General features: G+C 38.4%; 3 protein-coding genes and 4 pseudogenes across 7 annotated transcripts; 4 read left to right on the forward strand and 3 right to left on the reverse strand.

Annotated features, from left to right (window-relative positions):
• The first annotated feature begins 63 nt into the window (after positions 1-63).
• Y102A5C.2 (uncharacterized protein) lies at positions 64-1,119 on the forward strand. Its single transcript, NM_074875.4, has 4 exons — positions 64-270; positions 317-492; positions 544-675; positions 726-1,119. The coding sequence occupies exons 1-4, from the start codon at positions 227-229 to the stop codon at positions 878-880; spliced, it is 507 nt and encodes a 168-aa protein (NP_507276.2). The 5' UTR covers positions 64-226; the 3' UTR covers positions 881-1,119.
• On the reverse strand, positions 1,113-2,656 carry fbxa-207 (annotated as a pseudogene). Its single transcript has 4 exons — positions 2,460-2,656; positions 2,326-2,409; positions 1,409-2,067; positions 1,113-1,360 (listed from the first exon to the last, which is right to left on the reverse strand). Coding segments are annotated over exons 1-4 (1,188 nt in total).
• Positions 2,657-3,584: 928 nt separating this feature from the next.
• On the forward strand, positions 3,585-5,727 carry Y102A5C.4 (EGF-like domain-containing protein; the record flags this gene model as incomplete). Its single annotated transcript, NM_074877.3, has 6 exons — positions 3,585-3,851; positions 3,948-4,298; positions 4,403-4,525; positions 4,573-4,701; positions 4,753-4,997; positions 5,114-5,727. The coding sequence occupies 6 exons, from the start codon at positions 3,585-3,587 to the stop codon at positions 5,589-5,591; spliced, it is 1,593 nt and encodes a 530-aa protein (NP_507278.2). The 3' UTR covers positions 5,592-5,727.
• Positions 5,728-6,317: 590 nt separating this feature from the next.
• Positions 6,318-7,458, reverse strand: Y102A5C.35 (annotated as a pseudogene). Its single transcript has 4 exons — positions 7,418-7,458; positions 7,288-7,365; positions 6,914-7,238; positions 6,318-6,793 (listed from the first exon to the last, which is right to left on the reverse strand). Coding segments are annotated over exons 1-4 (920 nt in total).
• A 796-nt stretch (positions 7,459-8,254) lies between these two features.
• On the reverse strand, positions 8,255-8,778 carry Y102A5C.36 (Fibronectin type-III domain-containing protein). The gene is made up of 3 exons (NM_001029038.5): positions 8,723-8,778; positions 8,561-8,677; positions 8,255-8,509 (listed from the first exon to the last, which is right to left on the reverse strand). The coding sequence occupies exons 2-3, from the start codon at positions 8,602-8,604 to the stop codon at positions 8,320-8,322; spliced, it is 234 nt and encodes a 77-aa protein (NP_001024209.2). The 5' UTR covers positions 8,605-8,677; positions 8,723-8,778; the 3' UTR covers positions 8,255-8,319.
• An 882-nt stretch (positions 8,779-9,660) lies between these two features.
• Y102A5C.5 lies at positions 9,661-10,332 on the forward strand (annotated as a pseudogene). The gene is made up of 4 exons: positions 9,661-9,734; positions 9,798-9,960; positions 10,011-10,221; positions 10,275-10,332. Coding segments are annotated over exons 1-4 (506 nt in total).
• A 167-nt stretch (positions 10,333-10,499) lies between these two features.
• Positions 10,500-11,396, forward strand: Y102A5C.6 (annotated as a pseudogene). The gene has a single exon. A coding segment is annotated over exon 1 (897 nt).
• Positions 11,397-12,432: the final 1,036 nt, after the last annotated feature.

Here is a 12,432-nt window from a genome sequence, read left to right on the forward strand (position 1 = left end):
TTTCCAAAGTTTTTCTTCGTTTTTAATCCGCATATTTTTGATTTTTATCTCAAAATTGATTTTTTTTTCAGAAATGTCGGACAGTGTCAATGAAATTCTTGAACGTCTACGACTATGAGAACGACCATCAAATATTATTTGTGGTTGCGCTACTGCCTTATTTTTTACTGGTTTCATATCGATTTTTCTATACTACCCCGCTACGGCGCATCCATTTGAGACGATAATGATATTGGTAATGTGCGGCTGTGTCTGTACAATGCTATATTAGTTAGTTTATTAAACCAGAAGAATTCCTGTAAAAATATTTTTTCAGCGGTTTCTGCGCACCGAAGGACACTAGAAAGATCATCAAATATTGGTTTTTGACCAAAATTCTTCGTCGAACAGTTCCACGTCCGCAACTTGACGGCATAGATAATTCTGTGCATCAAGATGATCTTAATGCGGGTGTCGACGCTGAACGTCAACCGGTTCCTCCTGGAGACGCAGGTCTGGAGCATAATAACTGCTAAAAACAACTGATTTCCAATAAATTTTCAGTTGAAATTGAAGAAAATCAAAACGACGAAGTTCGAGAAGCTGCTGAAAATCATTCGAATCGAGAAGAAGATCAGAATGTCGAAAATCAACCGATTCCTCCCGGAGACGCAGAAATTAGGGTTCAAATTGAAGGTTTTCTGCTTTATAACTCTTCAAATCGCATAATAATCCTCACTTTTCAGATGAAAACGGAGAAAATCAAGACAATAACATCATAGTGATCAATCCGCCGAATAGACAAAACGTTGAAGCTGAACCGGACGCTGAGCAACCACAATTCGATGAGGAGCTGACTATAAGACATGATGCGATTCAAGTGAAGCCGAAACGGAGCTAGTCTGCTCAATTTTTCAACAATTTCCCATCGAATCGTTCATATTTTATTCATTTATCGATATTCCTTTCATGTGCCATCATATTCTTTCTATTTTTGGTATTTTTGAACAATTTTTGCTAGAATATCACTACATTTGGTGCAAAATATATGTAAAGTCGGTAATTTTTTCGTGGAATTTATTAAAACTAAAAATTAACAACGTAAAAATTGAATTATTTTAATTCAAGTAAATTATCAATAATCCGAGTCTTCCGAATCATCAGAGTCGAGATATTTAATAGTCAATTTCTTTACGTTCCCGCAAGAACTGAAACCGATTCTGAACATCCTGCCCTTCGCGGTTGTGTAGTAGAATTTTTCGTTTCCATTTTCGTCAGCGCCAAGTTCAAAATCCGGGACAAATACTCTCGCGATTTCGATGGAATCGATTGTTTTCACAGTGATCTTTGCTTTTTCAAAAGTGCCAGAGGTGTCGAGCATCTGAAAATTTCTGTTTCATTAAATTTGGCATTTAAGGACAAATCCCACATCGCGAATTTTCCTGGCATCTTCCACAGTGAATTCCGTCAATCGCACGGTAAAAGTAGTGAAATGAAGCAAATGTTCGATTGGAATGGAGGTTTCTTCCCATGATTTTAAATACTTTGCCATTTTCCATTGTTCCGTATTCACAACGTGTTCGTAGCCAATCGATCCGTTTCTAATTTCAAAATCCAGCTCCTCGAGCGATTCGGGCTCCACGAGCTCCAGAATTCGAGAGGTTTCGTGAAACTCCATAGACCAATGCTCAGGCTTGTGGTGGCGAATATTTTGGCAGATTTGATGATTTCAATGGTTCTGTCAAGATATTTTTCACAAGTCGTTCCATCGTGTGCCAAATGGAGAAATCGAACGATTTTAAAGCAAAAACTTTGTTTTCCAACAATATCTTGCAATCATTGTAAAGTAACTCGCTTTTGTCGCCTCCTTCAACAAATTTTCTCCTGAATTGACTTGGTTTGCCATCGCCAAATTCTCTCCATTGCGTGACACTACATCCATTCTCTTTTGAATTATAAATTGTTTGACTGGAAGGAAAATGAATACGAAAGAAACGAGTATCTTTGATAAATGTCAAAGTATCGAATTCCCATCCTATGCTCTTAACCACGTGGCGAAGGCCTTGCGACACTTTTCGAAGAACCAATCTGAAAATGAAATTTTAAATATAGGTTTCTTTCACCAAAAGTAGGGCTGGCAGCGGGTCGACACAAAACCGTGTCGCGGGTCGACACGCGACACGCTCTGAGCGTGTCGGCGTGTCGCGTGTCGACCCGCGACTCATTTCGTGTCGACACGCGACCCAGCGGCCCATTGAGAAAGAGTCGCGGGTCGACACGCGACCCATCGAGCGTGTCGCGTGTCGACCCATTTCGACCCTTTGCCAGCCCTAACCAAAAGCACACCTATCAATCGGATCCACGTTGCTCAAGATTTCGGGCATTACGCCAATTGGCATGTCCGAGAGCGTCAATTGTTTGGGATCCTTGCTGAAAAATGAGATTAATTAGGGTTTATTTTTCTAAAGACCCTGTAATACCTTCTGTCATGATGCAAATCATGATTTCCGTTGTGAAATCGATAAAACCAATAATCGAAATCATAAAGTGTCATGGCGCCTTTTCCGACTTTTCTGCAGAAGTTTTTGAAGGATTCCTCAATTGGTTTATCGTCAAGGGCCTCGTACAAAATGCATGTTCGGATGGATAGCTCAGTTTCGCGTAAAGAGGCGGACATTTCGATATATCACCTGAAAATGGAGAAAAATGAAGTTTTTTAAAGAAAAATGCAGTAATTACAGTGCATTTTTTTCCAACTTCTACGACTTTAAAGGCGCGCTCATTTTCGCGCAATGGTCTCGCCACGCGCATCCCATTGATTTGTTGAGCGCGTGGCGAGACCAATGACGGGACTATTTTGTATAAATGCGCGCGCCTTTAAAGTCGTAGAAGTAACAAAAAAAATGCACTGTAAGGTTAAAACAAAAATGACAGTCATTTTAAAATTGATATTCGACGAAATTTCCATAATTAGAACATATATTAATCGAAAATTATAATTTAAATTAGATTGAAAACGTTTCGAAATGAAAAAGAAAACAATGCTCGTAAAATAGAGGGTGCGGTCCGCAAATTCTCTGCGGAGTTTACGAACTACCGTACTCTGAGGAAAATTTTGCAAATTTCTCCAGCTTGTCGGAAATTGCGATATAAAATTGGGGGAAAAAACAAAAAGTTTGTCATGGAATACATTATTCTGTTAACGAAGTAATTTCGAGCAAAAATGTTTGTTTTCACTTCAAAAACAGATAGCACATCAAAATTCCGAAAATTCTCGTAAATTTTTCAACTGTTTTTTATTTATTTTAAGACCAATAGCATTTCCGGTGTAGTTTTGATTGAAAACTTTCAGCACATCTGGCTGGATTAGTTCTCGCACGTACTGCTCGTTCCCATTTCAACACGAGCGGTCATCTTCCCATACTTAATCGTCTCTATGCGTTTTTTTATCTAAATGCACACGTGGTGCCATCGCATGGACTGTCCCATTACAGTTTGATCTACAAAAAATCCGGGAATTTTTCGCTCAAAAAAGTGTGACGTCAGCACGTTCTTATACTGAAAAAGCACCAAAAACCCGTGATATTTTATTACAAAATGTTCAAATGCTCTTGAACTTATTCGTATTTTTAGTTATTGGCATGTTTCTAAAGTGCATCAAGAGAAAATGTCAGTTGATTTCTGAAGACGTGCAACAGACACTGGGTAGTCTCACAAATGTCGGCGAATACGTTATCGAGTTGGCTGACAATGTTGCGCCAACTAACCTCACTAGAAAGTTTGTCGTGCTCAGTAACACCATTGGAAAGTATTTGGAAGGACCTAAATTACAACCACGCAATGAATTAACTTTGTCAACTCGTGTGGAATTGGTAAGGTTTTAACATTAGTTGTGGAAAACTAATAAAACTTTTGCAACTTATGCAACAACGGATTTTTTTTGATAAGAATGAGTTTTTCTTTTTCAGGAAGACCTCGTCGTGGTTGTTCCAAAAAAATATTCAAAGCTGGATGATTTAAAATATGCCAAAAAATTTTTTACATCAAGTGTTGAAATTTTAAAAACCGTTGTTACGGTCACCGCTATGATTGAGAGGTGTTCTAAGTATACAGGAATCTTTATGTCCGAGTATGTACAACTAGCTCTGGGTTCAATCATGACACTTGGCGGAATTGTCATCGGGTGGCTGCTTAAACCATCGGAAGGGCTGAATGAGAAAATGGGTGAACTCAATAAGGAGTTTGAAAAAATTTCAAAGAATATGAACTCTCGGTTGGAAGATCTCCAATCGTCCAGGTTTTCACCAGAGTTTTTCAAGGTACCTTTTTCCGATTGTGCGAAAATTTTGCGATAAATGGAAAAATTATTATTTTTTTAGTTTTTCTTTTCTCTAAAAGTTCGAAAAACAGTAAAAAAAATCAGGAAGCGGCAACAGCAGTAACATTGATGACGTACATGCAACGGACAATCTCGCATCCAAGCAAAGAGAACATACGTAATTTTCTGAGAGAGTGTGAAAAAACGTCGCCAGGGCATTTGGGTCTTGTAAGTCAAAAACTTTTTATCCAGTTTGATTATATTTGTTTTTAAAGAAGCTCGCACACATGCTGCGTGACACATCAACAAATCCTTTGAAAATGGCCATGGACGCACAAAAAGTGCCAAAGAAGGCAGTTTTCGAAAAATGGAGAGAGACACTCGATGCCGTGCTTACTCAATGTGTAAGTTGATAAAGATTTATTTAAAAAATCAGATTCAATATTTTATTTCAGCTTGTCCTTGAAGCGTTTTACAACGGAATGCGCGGCGGAGGTAAAGATGAAATGGATATGTTGAACTACAAGATCAAGGAACATAAGGAACAAATAGTCTGTCTACGTGCCATGTACAATAGCAGAACAACTTACTGGGCGTATATGCAAAATATGATTCACCACGTACAGGACGTGTTTGCAGTGTGTTCAAATGAGAGCAAAGCGGGAATTTTGAAGGACACACTGGAGGAGATCATGACAAAGTGAGTCTTTTTTCAGCGTTCTTGTTCAACGTTTTTGAAACACACTCTTAAAGGGTATCGTGAGCTGATGCAATTACTACAAAGTAGCATGAAATTGAATTGAATTACAATTTCAGCGACGCTTTCTACATAATCGTCTTTGACTATATGAGTTTGTTTGGACAATTCCTCGGCGTTTACAAATGCTATGGATTCAGTTATGCCGACGAGAAAAATGTTCTTTCATCATACAATCGTGGTAACTGCAATGTTGTTCTCTTCCGGAGCGTGGGATTTCAACGACAAAAAACATATTCACAACAATTGAGAACGCTGCTGATTACTCATCAACCCACACTGGTCAACATGCCTCTGTACAGTTGGATTTTTCAAAATAATTACTTGTACACAACTACTGCAACGAAAGACATTCGAGCAAAACTCGGCAGCAATTGTGGTTTCGTCGGAATTGTCTGTGTGGCTCAGAAGCCGTGTGTAGAATGGGCAAACTGCGATTTTGAATTCGGGCCTGGACATTTCACAACTGAAGTACTTGAACCGAACAATGATGCTTACGAGTTCTCCAAGTATCTGATGATTGCAGGAATTTGCTGAATACTTTTGAAAACAAGTTTTACTGTGCACTTCTGTATGTTTTAATGTAAACTCAATTTTTTTTTCTAGCTTTTGTGTTTTTCATGTAATGCAGCATTTGTTAACTTGCTTCCCAGAATAAAGACTGTCAAATCAAGTAGGATAGTTTTAGAGTCACGAATATCAGCTTTAACATTGCTTATTTAAAACCTGTGGTTCTTGAAAAGTTATTTCTCATTTTACAGAGTCACCAGTTTCCGCGTTTCACTATTTTCAGCCATTATTTCACAATAGGTAGGACATTTTTTGAGATAAGTTTTTTCAAAGAACAAAGGTTTATTGAGAGAAAAGTGTGAATGTGAACAACAACAACTTGGAAGGAGTAGGGTACGTATGAATGCAACTCGCGTGAATGATAAGATATTTTTCAATATTTGTTAACACAATCGAAACCATAAAAACTCAAGAATTATCAAGGTTTTATGTTTTTGTAGTCTTTGTTTCGCAATGGTACCCAACATGCAAATTAAACTCAAATGAAACATTTAAAACGTTTCAAATGAAGTCAAAAACTGTATTCATAACATTGAGAATATTGAAAAAAAAACAGAATAAGTTTTTTTTAAAACACAATAAGTTTGTTGAAAATGGGTTGTACCTTTTGTTCACATGGTCAATGTGCCCGTTTTTTATTAAAAAAAGATCATTTTCATTTAAAAAACATCAATCACAACACAAAAGATTTCTCTAAATCTTTTTAATGTTCAACGAATTCAAGTTAAAAGTGAAATCAAAATTGTCATAGCGAGAAATATTATCATGGGATTCTGGGAAGAAAACTCTCAAAACATCATCTTGGATTTTGTTTTTACATTGATTTGACCAGCTTCAAAATGAGGGGATCTCAGGAGAATCTGAAAAAGATAGATTAGCTTTTAGAATATAAGTTTTTAAACTCACATCTCTGATTTTAACTGCATCAGAAACTGTTAATTCTTCCAATGGAACAGAGAATTTGCACAGATGAAAGAGGTGTTCAATGGGAAAAGTGAAGTAACTCAATGTGTTCACCGAATGCAAAGTAATTGATTTTGCTTGTTTCCATTGTTCTGTTTCAATTATATCAAATGCTTCATCGTTTTCTATTGGCTCGAACGTAGTTATGACAATCTCTTCTAGAATTCCAGGTTTGAAAAGGGGCAAGAAAGTTAACACATCTAGGGCTGGAAATGGGTCGAAATGGGTCGACACGCGACACGCTCAGAGCGTGTCGCGTGTCGACCCGCGACACATTTTTGTGTCGAACCAAAAAAGCGTGTCGACCTGCTGCCAGCCCTAAATACATCATCAAATTCAAATAGATACAATCCAAAATATTTGCAGTGAATCTGATAATCTAGTCTAGCAATTTCCTCAAACGAATCCACTACAGTTCCCTGATGTTTTCCTGATGTTGAGGCATAAAATGATTTCAACTGAAGTTTCGGGTTCTTCCACAAACTTGCCAAATCATCCAGTATAGCATACAGATTGTAGTCAAACTCAAATGTTGAGTTGATAGTAAGAACACTTTGGTTTGACTGGAAAAGAACATGTACTTGCTCAATTTCCGGGTCTCTGTTATCAATGACGTTCCTCAGATTCCGACACACTCTGCGGAGAGAAAATCTGTTGGAAAATAGTTCAGATTAGGTGGATTAACAAAAAAAAAGTATACCGAAAGATTGGATCCAACTTGTCAAGAATCCTGTTGATAATATCCAATGGCATACCAGATAGCGAGGGAGCGTGGGCGCTGAAAAACATAAGTTTTTTGAAATAAATAATATTTCTGTTGAAAAACTAACATCTTGCAAGAATTCAACTGTTTCGTCAGGTTTTCGGTCATTTTTTTGGGAAATTAGATGAAGAGCCGTAACTTTCTGGAAAAATAATAAGGAATATTATGACAGTTGAGAAAGGGCAAATACTCCCCCTAAGACGTTCTCAACTACTTACATACTCAACTGCTTACATTGCTCTGATGCTGACATGCTCTCATGCTGACATCGGCTCTGCTGCAGACAAAGTGCTCCTCTACCGACATTCTCTCAGTACTTAAAAAAACTCAGTACTTAAAATTCTCTGCATCATACAAAGTGCTCCCATAAAGACAAAACGACATTCTCTGCTTCCTACACACCTGCTCCGCTGCAGACAAAGTGCTCGTCCACCGACATTCTCTCCCACTTACATGATCTTATGCATACTCAGTACTTAAAATTCTCTGCATCATACATCGTGCTCCCATAAAAACAAAACGACATTCTCTGCTTCATACACACCTGCTCCGATGCAGACAAAGTGCTCGTCCACCGACATTCTCTCCCACTTACATGATCTTATGCATACTCAGTACTTAAAATTCTCTGCATCATACAAAGTGCTCGCATAAAGACAAAATGGCATTCTCTGCTTCATACACTGCTCCGCTGCAGACATTTTGCTCATAGTGATATTTTTTATCGATTATTTCGGATTTTTCACTTTTTTATGTCTGAGATAGCCGTGCTTTTTCTCACTAACTAAATTTTTGAAAAAAATGGACAAGATATCTGATGCATAAATGTTCTTTGATTACCTACAAATGCTCCTTGACTTCAGTTTTTTTTCTCCAATTGAAATTTCAAGATTTTCAAATGATCAAATTTTTCAGCATTTTTATTGTTTATCTATAAAAAATTAACAACAAAAATTGGTAAGATAAAATTTAAACACCTGGAACTGAACAATCGCCTTCATCTCGCTGCTCACGCTGCTCAAGCAAATCGAATGCTTGCCGAAGAATCGGAATTGGTAGGGAATCGGCTGGTGGGGTCCAGTTCAACGCGATTGCACGGGTTTCGGCGTTAAACTGGAGTTCCGGTTGAACTGTGTGGACTTTTGCAGGACCTGGGCTGCTGAAAAGTTTTCAAAATTAAGTTTCTCGATAATTCTCTCCATTTTCGTACTTCTCCACCGTGATAAACTCTTGCATTTCCTCCGATTCCATCATTGTCTGTTTGGAGGGAATGTCTTTGATCGGATAGTTGATTCGAGTCGGTTTCCACGATGTCGTCCACGGCTTTCTGGAAATGTTAAATGAATTCAAAAAATCGATGAAAACAACTCACCGGATGATTTGTTGTCGAGATGGGGAAACGTGCGATATTTCCGACGATAGATAAAGCTGAAATGTTAAATTGACAATTGAATTTAAATGATATTGAGCATAAATTGCACGTTTTAAGGGAGATTAGAGAGACAGTCGAAGCGGCATGAATTTATGAAGTTAAAAGAGTCTAGACAAATTATACAGTCAATTTCAGCAAAAAATGAAAGAAGCAATGAATATATCGGCGTTGTAAACATAAAAACAAATTTCGTCCAAGGCTGACAAATATTGTTTCTACACAGTTAGGGGAGAAATAGAGGAAGTTATAGAAATATATGAGTTTAAAAGCGCTTAAACATTTTTTTCCAGTGAAAAAAACTAAAAACATCAGAATAATGAAAGAAACGAAAGGAAAAACAAAGAAACATAGATTTTTCAGGCCTAAAAGTAATGCGCGTGGGATGAGGTGCGCAGTCTGCATTGACACCATGACGCGCAATTACAGCACTCTTCCTTTCAATTTCAAGATTTTTAGGCCAATCGATTTTTCCTCGTTTCTATCGTTTTTTCGTTGAATTTTTTAGTTTTCTACACTGAAAAAATTATTAAAGCACTTTGAACTTCATAAATTCTTGTGACTTTGACTATTTCCTCTCGGATTGTGGAGAAACATGTTTTGTCAGCCTTGGACGAAATTCGATTTTTGTTTGGTAGACCTGTTTTTCTTCAATTTTTCGCTGAATTTTTCAGTTTCCTTCATTGAAATAATTATTCAAGCTCTTCTAAGTTCATAAATTCATGTAACTTTGGCTGTTTCTTCTCTGATTGTGGAGAAACATGTTTTGTCAGCCTTGGACGAAATTCGATTTTTGTTTGCTATTAGGCCAATTTCTCGTCTGCGTTCTATTTTTTCAAATCTTTGTGCATTATCCATTTAATTATTTAATCATTTTTCAGATGTCCAGCGATCATCGACCTTGGTTAAAGTTGCTCAGATAGTGCTGGATGAGCACAGCAGCGATTCTAGTATAGTAAGTTTGATCTTCTGTAGATCTGAAATACTTAATTCTCCCAGTAAAATTCTTTTTTTTCAGTTGAGCCCCGAGAAGCACGTTGATGAGGCTGCTGCCATCGGAGACTTCGGAGATGCTTTGGCCTACAACCACTGCGGCTGCGGCGAGAAAGCTGATGCAAGATGGGATCTCCTCGACGCAGTTGCTTCAAATGCTGCTTCAAAGAGAGAAACTTCTTTATCAGGTAAATAGATTATTGAGGAAAAATCAATAATGATAACAATAAATTTCCAGAAGCTTGAGCATTGCCAAGAAGCTCTGCGAAGATCACGAAGAAGACGCTCCATTTGTCCTTGATCGTCTTTGTCTTGAGAACTGCGCAGAATCGCATGGAAATCAAGATCCTGGAGGTGCTCCGATGGGATGCTTACCTTCCGAACCTCAATCGATTTGTTGAATGTCTGCTGTCAGAGTTTGACGCGGTTTTCCTTTTGCCTTCAATCAAGTAAGCCATTAAAGCTTTGAAATTCTAACTTTTCTACTTCTCTCAAGTTTTAGAAAGCACATGGATTTCCTGCTCTTCACTACGTGATTGTCTGCACCACCAACATCAAGTTCGGGGATTTTAGTACAATAAGTTTGATCTTCTCAAGATCTGAAATACTTGATTTTTTCATTAATTTTTTTATTTTCAGTTGAGCCTCGAGGATCACGTTGTGGAAGCTGCTGCGGTCGGAAACATCAGAGATTGTCGACCGACCTCTACGACCACTCCGTTCCATCATGGCAAAAGATGACCACCAAGGAGGTCCAAGACCGAATCGTCAAGATGGCCAAGAAGGGTCTTCGTGCATCCCAAATCGGAGTTCTCCTCAGGGATTCCCACGGAGTTGGACAAGTCTTCCGTAGGCCGGAAACAAGATCTTCCGCATCTTCAAGTTCAAGGGAATGGCTCCAGAGCTCCCAGAGGATTTGTGCCATCTCGGCAAGAATGCCGTAGCCATCCGCAAGCATCTTGTTAGATCCCGCAAGGACATTGACAGCAAAAACAGACTTATCTCCCGTATTCACCGCTTGGCTAGATACTACAAGACCGAGCGTCAGATTCCACCAACCTTGAAGTACGAGTCTGGTAAGTTTGATCTTCTGTAGATCTGAAATACTTGATTTTCCCATTAAAATTATTTATTTTTCAGTTGAGCCTCGAGGAGCACGTTGTGGAAGCTGCTGCGGTCGGAAACATTGGAGATTGCCGATCAACCCCTACCGCCACTCCGTTCTATCATGGCAAAAAATGACCGCCGAGGAGGTCCAAGACCAAATCGCCAAGATGGCCAAGAAGGGTCTTCGTGCATCCCAAATCTGAGTTATCTTCAGGGATTACCACGAAGTTGGTCAAGTCCGCGGTCTCACCGTTCAAACCAAAATCATCATCTCAAATTGCTCAAATAGTGCTGGATGAGCAGAGCTGGGATTCTGGGAGCTGGAGTACTGTACGTTTGATTTTCTGTAGATCTGAAACACTTCATTTTCCCACTAAAAATCGTTATTTTTCAGTCGAGCATCGAGAATCACATGTTGAGGTTGCTGCCGTCAGAGACTTCGGAGATGCTTCTACCTACAGCCGCTACATCCAATGCTCTACCACAAACTTCACTACACAACATCTTCGCCTACTAATTTTGTTTAATTTACTGCCAATAAATTTATTTTTATTAAATTTGTTGTTATTCTCTATAGACATGTCCATCGATGAAATAGCATTTTCAATTCCTCCTGCGACCGTTGAAACTTCAAATTTGCGTTGATTCATCCGTTTTTCAAAAATAGTTTGACCACTTCAGCAAGTTACCTGCACGAAACAATAAAACGAAACAATCAACTAGATTCGATGTGAACAGAAACTTGTGTAATTCTGATTAAAAATGTTAAAAAAGAATGATTGTTTGAAAAAAATTCCAAAATTAGGATATTCGGTGAAATTTGGAAAATACGAGTGTAAGTGGGAGAGAATGTCGGTGGACGAGCACTTTGTCTGCAGCGGAGCAGGTGTGTATGAAGCAGAGAATGTCATTTTGTCTTTATGGGAGCACTTTGTATGATGCAGAGAATTTGAAGTACTAAGTATGCATAAGATCATGTAAGTGGGAGAGAATGTCGGTAGAGGAGCACTTTGTCTGCATCGGAGCAGGTGTGTATGAAGCAGAGAATGTCGTTTTGTCTTTATGGGAGCACGATGTATGAGGGAGAGAATTTGAAGTACTGAGTGTATGCAACGGAGCCATGTATGCATCAGAGCAATGTAAGTAGCTGAGTATGTCAGCAGCTGAGAACGTCTTAGGGGGAGTATTTGCCTTGAGAAAGACAAATTAAAAGTAAACTGAAGGAAAATAACTTTTATTGTAAGATATGGTCAGTAAATTTAAAAAGGAGCCTGCAACTATTTGAAAAGAAAAAGGATAAGATAAGCTGAGCAAGAGAAAAGTTCGGTGTAACTCAATAAAATACACAGACAAGACTTTTAAACACTCAAGGATGTTTGTTTTCTTTACGGTTTCGAAATGATCGATCGGTTTGCACGCCAGTGGAGGTTGAGATCTTCAAAATCATTTCGCAAGGATGTAACTGGATGTGATATGTATGGCGCAATTGATTGTCCCAGTATCTAAAAGAAAGATCATAGGGTTCTTAAATGTTTCCCGAATACCCACACCGC

This window comes from Caenorhabditis elegans, chromosome V (genome assembly GCF_000002985.6).
Source record: "Caenorhabditis elegans chromosome V".
NCBI lineage: Eukaryota > Metazoa > Nematoda > Chromadorea > Rhabditida > Rhabditidae > Caenorhabditis > Caenorhabditis elegans.

What these genes read in the sequence shown, in the direction of transcription:
- Y102A5C.2 (NM_074875.4), top strand. Translation starts at nt 227, where the DNA reads ATGATATTGGTAATGTGCGGCTGTGTCTGTACAATGCTATATTA. An exon ending in GTCTGTACAATGCTATATTA is followed by an intron (nt 271 to 316) that starts GTTAGTTTATTA and finishes ATATTTTTTCAG; the next exon opens with CGGTTTCTGCGCACCGAAGG. An exon ending in GGTTCCTCCTGGAGACGCAG is followed by an intron (nt 493 to 543) that starts GTCTGGAGCATA and finishes ATAAATTTTCAG; the next exon opens with TTGAAATTGAAGAAAATCAA.
- Y102A5C.36 (NM_001029038.5), bottom strand. Translation starts at nt 8,604, where the DNA reads ATGATGGAATCGGAGGAAATGCAAGAGTTTATCACGGTGGAGAA. An exon ending in GAGTTTATCACGGTGGAGAA is followed by an intron (nt 8,510 to 8,560) that starts GTACGAAAATGG and finishes AAAACTTTTCAG; the next exon opens with CAGCCCAGGTCCTGCAAAAG.